The 10,224-nt window shown below is 56.1% G+C and overlaps 4 protein-coding genes across 4 annotated transcripts; 1 reads left to right on the top strand and 3 right to left on the bottom strand.

Moving 5' to 3' along the window:
- Positions 1-1,269, bottom strand: LTHEOB_4777 (Mate efflux family protein subfamily; the record flags this gene model as incomplete). The annotated part of the gene is made up of 3 exons (XM_035513848.1): positions 1-842; positions 993-1,148; positions 1,204-1,269. Coding segments are annotated over 3 exons (1,064 nt in total), but the record flags the coding sequence as incomplete, so codon positions are not given.
- Positions 1,270-2,290: 1,021 nt separating this feature from the next.
- On the bottom strand, positions 2,291-4,401 carry LTHEOB_4776 (Multi antimicrobial extrusion protein; the record flags this gene model as incomplete). Its single annotated transcript, XM_035513847.1, has 3 exons — positions 2,291-2,401; positions 2,458-3,153; positions 3,208-4,401. The coding sequence occupies 3 exons, from the start codon at positions 4,399-4,401 to the stop codon at positions 2,291-2,293; spliced, it is 2,001 nt and encodes a 666-aa protein (XP_035374825.1).
- Positions 4,402-5,286: 885 nt separating this feature from the next.
- Positions 5,287-6,649, bottom strand: LTHEOB_4775 (Serine threonine protein kinase; the record flags this gene model as incomplete). Its single annotated transcript, XM_035513846.1, has 2 exons — positions 5,287-6,528; positions 6,587-6,649. 2 exons carry the CDS (start codon positions 6,647-6,649, stop codon positions 5,287-5,289), a joined length of 1,305 nt encoding a protein of 434 aa, XP_035374824.1.
- Positions 6,650-6,983: 334 nt separating this feature from the next.
- On the top strand, positions 6,984-9,962 carry LTHEOB_4774 (26s proteasome non-ATPAse regulatory subunit; the record flags this gene model as incomplete). The annotated part of the gene is made up of 6 exons (XM_035513845.1): positions 6,984-7,119; positions 7,182-7,246; positions 7,302-7,466; positions 7,521-7,870; positions 7,924-9,886; positions 9,942-9,962. 6 exons carry the CDS (start codon positions 6,984-6,986, stop codon positions 9,960-9,962), a joined length of 2,700 nt encoding a protein of 899 aa, XP_035374823.1.
- Between the last annotated feature and the right edge of the window lie 262 nt (positions 9,963-10,224).

Below are 10,224 nucleotides of genomic sequence, written 5' to 3'. Positions count from 1 at the left end.
TTGTTGTTGTTGTTGTTGTTGTTGTTGTTGTTGTTGTTGTTGTTGTTGTTGTTGTCAGGCGTGGAGCAGCGGCCCGGCGTCACGCTGTTGCCGTCCGCGTCGTCGTTCTCGCCGGGGATGGTGATGTCGTCGAAGGCGTTGGCGGTGGTGGCGCCGCCGCCGTGCTTGCCGTCCGGGGTACGCATGGACGCGAAAGTGTCGCGCAGGTTGTGGCTCTTGGGGTAGGCGTGCGAGGTCGCGCCGCCCATGCTGCGCCGAGCGTGCTCCTCGGCCTCGTCGACGTTGAGCTTGCGGTAGACCTCGTCGTCCGTCAGAGGCCTGCGACCGCGGCGGCGGCGAGGAGGAGCCGAGGCGGGGGAGGGCGGGCTGTCGGGAGCGGCAGTGTAAAGGAAGGTCGACGTCTTGACGGGACCGTCGGTGGTGGCTGCCATCTGAGAGAGAGCGGGAGCGGACTTCTTGACGATCGTCGTGGGCTTCTTGTCGAGTCCGGGGATGACGATGCCCTCGGCAGTGTCGTCGCTTTCGTACGTCTCCGCGGCATCATTACCGTCGTCGTCGTTGTGTTCTTCGGTCTTGACCTTGCGGGTGCTGGGATTGCGCTTTGCTTTCTTGAAAGCGCCGGTGTCGTCCTCTTCATTGTCGGCAGTCTCAGCGTTCTGGCGCTTCCTGTTGCTGGTCGCGCTCTTCTTGCCGTTGGAGCCGTTGCCTTGTTTGCCACCAGGAGCGGCAGCAGCGGTGGAGCCCGTCTCACCACGCTCAAGAGCCATCTTCAGGCGCGACCAGCGCTTGGATGCCGCGCCGGCGTTGAGGCTGAGCTCTTCGCCCACAGCCTTGAAGTCGACCTAAGTAAGGAAAGTCAGTGAGCTTCCGTTCTCGCTGCGCGAATAGGGACGATTGGAAAGCGAGGCGCGTGAATGTGCAGACGGACGCTGAGTACCGAGGTGCATCGAGAAAGATAGCTGGAAGTCGAAACGGAAGTGAAGCGCACGTACGTTGTTCATGTCCGAGTGTTGGATGCACGACCACAGGTAGCGGACGTCGAGGCCATTCTCCTTGCCCTCTTTGACGGCCTGCTTGAGACGGCTCATACGCTTACTGGCGGCTCCAGTTGAGATTTTGCACTCTTCGCCGATCTTCTTGTAGTCAAACTGCGGAAGAGAATGTCAGAAGGTGTCGAAGTGAGGTGGGCGTCCATGCACTTACGGTGGTAGCAGTGCTGAATTTCAGACAAAGGAACATGAGCTTCGCATTATCGAGGTCGGTCGGCATCTTGAAGAATGGCGCTGCAACGTCGCCGTCGTCGTTGTGTGTTGCTTGGTGCTGGGTGGCTTGGCTGGCGGAAGTTTGTGGTTGAGTGGAAGACGAGCGGGCGGCCTCGAGAGTTCGGAAAAAGAAGCGCTGGCATGTGTCTTAGTAGCCGAGCAGGCGTGAAGGCATCACTTGTCACGGTGGGTGGCAGTGAGGTGAGGTCACTGGTATCCTAAAGACCCTGCATCGTTAGGTGCCGGCGGCCGCACCTGTAGGGAAGTCACAGAGGGTCCCCGTAGCTTACCTCTAGTCCAACTCTACATTCTCGTCCGGACGCTAGCTTCAACCACATATGTTAATTTTTCTTAGGCAGAGCTGGGGTATAGTTACGCTATGTTCTAAAGCCCTGCTATTCTTCGCGCTAGCCATCGGCTAAGAGTAGTAGTTGGATGGCGACTTGAGATCCGCACTTGACTCACCCGGGCGAAACCTTTCACTCCCTACAATTCGACCATGTCGGTATGAGGATAGTAAAAGGATTAAAGGAATTTTCCAATCACCATAGACTAAGGAGAAGACGGAGCGAGTACGCGTGGGTTTAACCCTATCTTCCGACGTGAAATGCAAAGTGGTCCGTGCAGATGGTATGTCAACTGTCCGGATGTATATGTATGTAGATATACGTTAGGGCATTGGCTCCCACTGCCCACACAAGTGGAATGCGGTCTCGGGCCCCAGAGATGTCATTGCACGAAAGAGCGCCAGAGGCGGGTATCATAAGCAAAGAACGCGAAAATGCAAATTGGGGCAACTATGAAGGGAAGTTCATGCTGGGAGGAGACATGGGGGAAACATGCGGAAATGTAAGTTCATATTACCGGGACTTTCAACCTTTACGCCAACCTTCTGACCTAAGATGGAATGCAACTGAATCTCAAAGAACGCCAGAAACAATGAGCAAGGTATACGCGATAGGAAACCAGAGAATCGATATCCAAACAGCTAAAGGAAAAAGAAGAACAAAAACTTTTCGTGAAGCTCGCTAACCCATGGCGTTTCTCTTCTGTGCATCTTCGACCGCAGCTTCCCAGCTAGTCTTGTAAATGAATACCCATTCAACAAAAGCGACAATGCCGAGCGCAAGAGCGGGACCCTAGAGTTCATCATCAGCCCGTAATCTTTCATCCTAGCAATTATCCAGTCACTTACCGCCCACAGACCGTACAAGCCCCATCCCAAGCCGAATCCGGTGCCAAAACTGATAGGCAGGCCGATAAGGTAGTAAGAAATGAGGTTGACGTAGCCACCGACTTCCTGACGACCGATGCCGCGCAGAATACCACCGCAGCAAGCTGCCAGAGCATCGAACAGCTGAAACGCGGCGCACAAAGGAAGGATAGAGGCCACGACTTCAATGACGTCTTCGTCGTTGGTGAACAGCTGCGGAATATAGTTTCGGAGCGAGGAAAGGAGCACGACGTTCAGGATACCAATGCCGACCTCTGCCACGAAAGCGACCTTAGCGGCCGTCTTCGCCGCGTCAGAGAGCGTGGCGCCGATGAGATTTGCAATACGCGTGCTGGCGGCAATCGACACCGGGAAGGGGATCTGGTAGGTGATGGCAGTGAGAGTGCTGAGGACACTCTGTGCGGCAAGATGCGTGGTCGAAATCCAGGATGCAGACAGGGTCAAGATTTCAAAGGCCAAAAATTCAGCCAGCACCATGACGAGCCCGGGAAGAGCGAGTCTGATCATTGGGCCCCAATTCCTGAGGGCCAACCTCGAAAAGCCACCCCAGCACTGCATGCCATCCACGAAGCGCACGTAGAGGAAAAGGCACAGCGGCATAAGGTTCTCCGTGACCGAGACAGCAATAGGAGCACCGACGAAACCCCATTGAAATTTCTGTAACCGCGTTAGTCTCATTCCAACGTTAAATTCACGACATCAGTTACTTACCCAAACGAACAACCAGTTCATGAAGGCGTTCAATGGAGCGCAGATTAGCAGCACGTAAAAAGTTGCTGAGAATAGACCTTGCGCTTGAACGAACCTCTTGCCACTTTCGAAAGCAGCGTAACCCGGTGCTCCAGCAATGAGGACTTTCAGGTAGAGTCCCGCCAATTTCGCGGTCTCCTTCTCGGGCACAATGGCCTCGAGAATCTGAGTGCCAAAGAACCATATGATCGAAATTGGAATGGTGATGGTCCACAGGAAATACACCATGCGCTGCAGCTGCAGTCCGACCAGCGTCTTGTGGCCCGAGCCATAAGCCTGAGCGCAGAGCGTGTCCAGACTAGTGGCAAGGCCCTGATAAACAGAGTAGCCGGTGATCGAAGCCGTCATACTGGCCAAGCTGACAGCGCCCAATTCGATTTTTCCAATGTGACCAACAGTGAAGATACTCGCAACCGTCAAGGAGTATTGCAGCAAGAAAGTCAAGATAAGCGAAGGAGAATACTTCGCCAGCACCTTTGCCTCACGCTGCCAAGTGGTCTGGATGATTCCAGCTGTCACGGCCTCTTCCCACCTCTTGCTGATATTTTCCGGCGTATCCAAACCACCATAAGGCTTGGAGGGGTCCGCTTCCCTTGAAGCGCCCAGCAGCGCAGTGCGCTCTGACAGATCGGCTATGCCGTTGCCAACGGCATCGTCTACCGCAGCCTCCTCATCAATGCTCCGACGGAGCCGGGGAATGGAGAGGCGCGCGCTCAAGCCTTGGAACGAGGACTGGCCGCCGCTGGAGCGCCGGCGCGGGTGCTTTGGGGGGAGAAGGGAATTGTCGCGCAAAAGACTGCGCTCGTCGTTCCGCGCCTCTTCGGCTTCGCGCTTGGTTAGATATCCATGCTCGGTAACGGATGAGTTCTGGACGACGGCGGCGCGCGGTCCGGCAGCGACGTAGCTCGGGCGGTGGTATCCCTCGGCGAGCGAGTGGTCGGAGGGCTTGATTGCCCAGCCAGCTGAATCGTAGTCGTCGTCATCGTCATCTTGCAGCGCGCCCGCTTGCTCGGCTTCGTCTTCGATGTCGCGCGCGATGGCAGCTTCGGCGATGGGAGACGAGGCGCTGAAGGAGCTCAAGTGCGACCTGAATGACGTACTGAGCAGGCGCATAGATTGGTCCGCAGCGGAGGAGGGCGCTGCGTGGGGGCCCATGGTGGCTCTAGCAGGGCAATGGCAGCAGCAATTGGGAGTGGACGGTGCGGATGGGCGCGCAAGAGCAATATATAGGCGGGAATTGGTCAGACCATGGAGGAAAAAGATCCGGGAAGCGTCGCGGAGGCGATATGACGGCGGGCATCTTGTTATCGTGCCGAGTCAAGTAAGTGGCGCCCGTGTGGTGACTGGACCGCGGGGGCGGCGGCGTGCGGCGTCAAGCTCCACCGATAGCAACCTTGGGCGGCAGTCTCGACGGACCCGGGACCGGCCGCTGTGACCCTTTTGGCATGTCCTCGCGGTGCTGCAATGCACTGCCGCCCTCCTCTCCTGCGTCTCGTGCTGCGCGAAATTTTCTCCGACTACTTTCTCCAAAGGCTGGCCATTGGGAAAGCTGCTTACCCTTGACTCAGTCACACCATGCATTGGCGATCAGATCGTGCGCACTGTTGCTGTTATTTATGCGGGCGATCACCGAGCTAGCTATCTACCCTGTCCGCTCATTGGACAATCATCGCACCTTCCTCACGTAAGGCGTGGATTTGACCGCATAGCCACACCTGCAATGACAGATCGAAAATCTGCGTTCGTCCACCTTCGCGTCCGACTGACGTTCCCAGGCGCGGAGTCCGCGGGTGCCGCAGATCGCTTTCCATGCTGTCCTACGTAGCGCAACCGAACCGTCATACTTTGCTAGAGCTTTTAGGGATAGTCTTTCCCAGACTTTTTGCGCGACTAACGCTTTCCTGTTTTTCAAGATCGGGCCTTGTAGAAGAAAGTATGCGCTTGGCGTCGCTTCGTCCGGACGCCTAGGACCCTGCAGATTTAAGCGGCGGCTAAAGAGGCTCGTAGGGATCAAAGAAGCTTAATGTTGAGTCCCAGGGCTCATATGGCCCAGCCCGAGGCCGCTTTTGCGGAGGATCGCGATTTCGAAGGCGCCTTCTTCGCGGGAAGCTCGATGTCGTCATGTGTGACTTCCGGGGTATCGTCGTTGATATGGAGGACAGTCATGCCGTTGTGGAGGTCACGGTCTGCCTCGGCATCACGAGAGTCTGTTGGAACATCCTCGTTCTCTGCCAACTCGTTTTCCTCATCCTCGTCCTCGTCCTCGTCGTCTTCCGCCTCTGCGCCGTCGTTCTCTTCATCACCATGGCCGTCAACGCCAACGTCCCGCATGTAACCTTCCAATTCCTTCGCCATCTTCTTGCTGAATCCCGAAGCCTCAACCTCAACGTCCAACCTCCTGGCTCCGGCGGCTTCGCCAACTGACTTGATGGCATCTTTGAAGAAAGGCCCCGGCTCGTCGCTGACAAAATGGAAACGACGTTCGAAGAATCGCTTAATACAGTTAACGTCCCTATCAAAGTAGTATTCCGCATTTGGATGATCGATGGACACCATTTGAGGGAAGTCAATGAGCACAGGCTTCAGCGTGATCTTCGGCGGTGAATCAGAGTCATTTGAGTCGGACGGCTCGGCCTTCTCTATGATCAAGATGTTGAACTCATTGAAATCGCCATGGATAAGGCCATACTTGGCCAGGCGAATGATCATGTTCAGCAGTTCGGCGTAGAGCTTCTCCGGCTGGGGCACGCTGGCTATGGTCCTCAGTGGAAAAGCATCCACCAAGCTCATGACGATCGTGTGTCTGTTCTGCGCGATTGGCTCTGGCACGACGAAGCCATTGTCCTTCAAAGCCTTCATAAACGCAAACTCCTTCAACGCTGCCAGTCGCGACATGTACATCCAGGATCCTGAGGAGCGGTTGCGGAGGTAATCGCGGTTGGCCTTGACGGTGCGGAATGAAATGCGGCCGAGACGATGGATTTTCAGAACCCTCTGGACTCCGCTGGGCGAGGCGACGACAATGATGTCCGACTCCTTTCCGACGCCAATCTGGTTTCCTACGCTGAAAACATTGTTCTGTTTGCAGTGCGTGTTCAGGGCGAGATAGTCGAGTCCACCGTAAGTCAGGCGGTATCCGTCGTATTTCGCGTTCTTTACTTTGCCTATGAGGCCGACCTTTGCCAGGTTCGAGATACACCGATGCACGCCATTGCGCTGCCCAGAGATGCTTCCGATCAAAGGCGTAGGAACGACTTCATGGTTCCTGCTACCCATCTCAACCTGCGCGCTCATCAGCCGTCTGTCGCAAGGGCCTTTGGCGAGGCGCGAAGGTGCCTACCGCGGTGAGCACACGCCAGTCATCCTGGGTGAGGTATCTGATAGCTTTGGTATCGAGCTTCATGGCGCCGGATTTCTGGGGGAGCGGCGGCTTGGGTGCGGGCGAAACTGCGCAAAAACAGTGCGGGCGGCGGGCGGTGTTGCATCACTTTTTAGTGTTGGCCGGCCGGCGGCTCAACTACGGCTTGAGTGGTCGGTGCGACGAGCTTCCAGCGCGCCTCCAGCAGCAGCTCCAAGACCTCAGCAACACCAACTCCCTCTCCCCAACCAACCCCCATCCTTCGTCTTAGCCGCAACTCCCGCCCATCCACCGTCCTTCATTTCCGCAGGTCATCGCTTCTCCTGCGCGCCGCCAAGCCGCCCCTCCGCCGTCCGCTGCTCACTAATACTGTTCCGAGATGGCAAACGAGGACGACAAGAAGGCCACCCAAGCCGACAAGGGCAAGGGCAAGGCTGTGGACGAGACCCCCAAGGAGGTCAAGAAGGACAAGGATGGCAACCCCATCAAAGAGGATGAGAAGCTCCTGCCCGCAGGTCAGTATTGCCGCCGCGCCGTACCGCCGCCTCACGCGTCGGATGTACTGACTTGGCCACAGAGGAGCTGAGCGAGGAGGATCAGCAGCTCAAGAACGAACTTGACATGCTTGTTGAGCGGATACAGGTGCGTCTGCCTTGGTTGCTAGCTCTGCGGGCTGAATCTGACACTTCCCCGATAGGAACCCGACACCAGCCTGTACAAGCCTGCGCTAGAAGCAATCAAGAACTTCATCAAGACCTCGACTTCGTCGATGACTGCGGTCCCTAAGCCGCTCAAGTTCCTCCGCCCGCACTACGAGTCGCTCGAGAAGACGTATGAATCATGGCCAGAGGGCGAGGACAAGGTACGGACACAGTAGCCAGCAGCCTTTGGCGATGGGTATTAACGTGAGCTGCAGCAATCGTTAGCAGATATGATGTCGGTGCTTGGCATGACCTACTCGGACGAGAACCGCCGCGACACCCTCAAGTACCGCCTGCTTTCCCCATCAAAGGACCTGGGTTCGTGGGGACACGAGTACATGCGCCACCTGGCTTTGGAGATTGGACAGGAGTTCCAAGATCGTCTGAACGACGACAAGGTCGCTGACGAGCTGGTTGATCTCGGCCTGAACCTTGTTCCCTTCTTCCTCAAGCACAACGCTGAAGCCGACGCTGTCGATATCCTCAGTGAGCTCGAGATGATTGAGTCAATCGACCAGTATCTCGATGACAACACATTCTCGCGAGTCGCGCTGTACATGGTCAGGTATGGGCTGTCTGCAAATATTGGGTCTAGCCTGTGGCGCTAACACTTCACAGCATGGTTCCCCTCCTCACCTACCCTGATAACGACCGCTTCCTTCGCACCGCATACAAGATCTACCGCGATCACAAGCAATTCACCCAGGCCATGGTGATAGCGATCCGCCTGAACGACAAGGAGCTGATCCAGGATGCTTTCAACGCCACCGAGGACAAGTCCATCAAGAAGCAGCTGGCATTCCTCATTGCTCGCCAAAGAATAGTTATTGACTTGCCTGAGGAAGAGGAGGATGGCGAATTGGCCGAGTGCCTGAACAACACCAGGCTCGCGGACCATTTCAAGGTGCTTGCAAAGGAGCTCAACATCCTGGACCCGAAGACCCCCGACGACATCTACAAGACGCACCTCGAGAGCAGTCGCACAGCGGGCCTTACTAACACCGACTCGGCCAGACACAACCTTGCCAGCGCTTTTGTCAATGCTTTCGTGAACGCCGGATTCGGCAACGACAAGATGATGCTGGTTGATGAGGACAAGAACAGCTGGGTGTGGAGGACCAAGGATGAGGGCATGCTGTCAACGGCGGCATCTCTGGGTCTGCTGATGCAGTGGGACACCGAAGGAGGCTTGGATAAGATCGATCGCTACACCTACCTGGACGAGGACCAAATCAAGGCAGGCGCTATGCTCGCCAGCGGTATTGTTAACTCGGGTGTGCGGAGCGACGCCGACCCTGCCATGGCTCTTCTCGGCGACTCGGACAACTTGGAGAGCAAGAGCGTGCCGATTCGTGTTGCGTCTATCATGGGTCTTGGCCTGGCATATGCGGGATCTAACAAGGAAGAACTTCTCGAACTTCTCTTGCCGATTGTCAGCGACACCTCGCTGGATATGAAGCTCTCGGCCATGGCTGCCCTGTCTCTGGGCATGATCTTTGTTGGTTCTGCCCAGAGTGATGTCAGTGAGGCCATCATCCAGACTTTCCTGGACGAGGACCGGACGAAGCAGCTCAAGGACAAGTGGACGCGGTTCATGGCTCTCGGTCTTGCGTTGCTCTTCTTTGGTCAACAGGAGGAGGTTGACGTCATTCTGGAGACTCTGAAGGCGATCGACCACCCCATGTCGAAGCCTACCTCGGTTCTTGCCGAAGTCTGTGCTTGGGCAGGTACCGGCGCCGTGCTCAAGATCCAGCAGCTGCTCCATATTTGCAACGAGCAGATTGACGAGGACAACGAGGAGAAGAAGGGCGATGAGCTTCTACAGGCATACGCTGTCATTGGTATCAGTTTGGTTGCGATGGGTGAGGAGGTCGGCCAAGACATGGTCCTCCGCACTTTCGGCCACCTGATGCACTACGGCGAGACGAACATCAGGAAGGCTGTTCCCCTTGCCTTGGGTCTCATCAGCCCAAGCAACCCTCAAATGAAGGTGTACGATACGCTTTCGAGGTACAGCCACGACAACGACAACGACGTGGCGATTAACGCCATCTTCGCCATGGGTCTTGTCGGCGCGGGTACCAACAACGCACGTCTTGCACAACTGCTCAGGCAATTAGCAAGCTACTACTCGCGCGACCCCAACGCGCTGTTCATGGTGCGGATCGCCCAAGGTCTGCTGCACATGGGCAAGGGTACTCTCTCGGTCAATCCTTTCCACACTGACCGCCAGGTTCTGTCGCGTGTCTCTGCGGCAGGTCTCCTTACCGTCCTTGTCTCGCTCATCGACGCCAAGCAGTTCGTGCTTTCTGACTCGCACTACCTGCTCTACTTCATGGTGACTGCCATGCAGCCTCGCTTCCTGATCACACTCGATGAGGAGCTGAAGCCGCTGACGGTCAACGTGCGTGTTGGTCAGGCAGTCGACGTGGTTGGACAGGCAGGTCGCCCGAAGACGATTACGGGATGGCAAACGCAGAGCACACCGGTGCTGTTGGCATATGGAGAGCGTGCAGAACTGGAAGACGAGCAGTACATCAGCCTGAACAGCACGTTGGAGGGTGTGGTCATCCTAAAAAAGGTATGTTTGGTCCTGTGAGAGTGTACAACGCTTTCATTTGCTAATTGTGTGACAGAACCCTGAGTGGGAGGAATAATCGCTCTCGAATTCACAGGCCACTGGTAGGGGATCGGCGATATGGGTTATAGAGTTATGACATTCCCTGGATGGGACGCGCTGCGGTGTACAAATAGAAGCATTATGCCGAATGTGCATGCGAAATCCCGCGTTGACGAGCTGAGTTGTAATGCGAAGCACGGTAATCTTTTAGTCACGACGAGGGTCGTATCTTCCTGTGCGCCCTGATGATCAAGCAATGGAAAGGCAGGGGTTTGTAAGGTTTGGTCAGCAGGCGCCAA

The sequence above is a fragment of the Lasiodiplodia theobromae genome, assembly GCF_012971845.1.
Source record: "Lasiodiplodia theobromae strain AM2As chromosome Unknown scaffold_12, whole genome shotgun sequence".
In the NCBI taxonomy this organism is placed as follows: domain Eukaryota; kingdom Fungi; phylum Ascomycota; class Dothideomycetes; order Botryosphaeriales; family Botryosphaeriaceae; genus Lasiodiplodia; species Lasiodiplodia theobromae.
The sequence above is the reverse complement of the archived record's forward strand: the minus strand, read 5'-3'. Positions and strand labels throughout refer to the sequence as shown.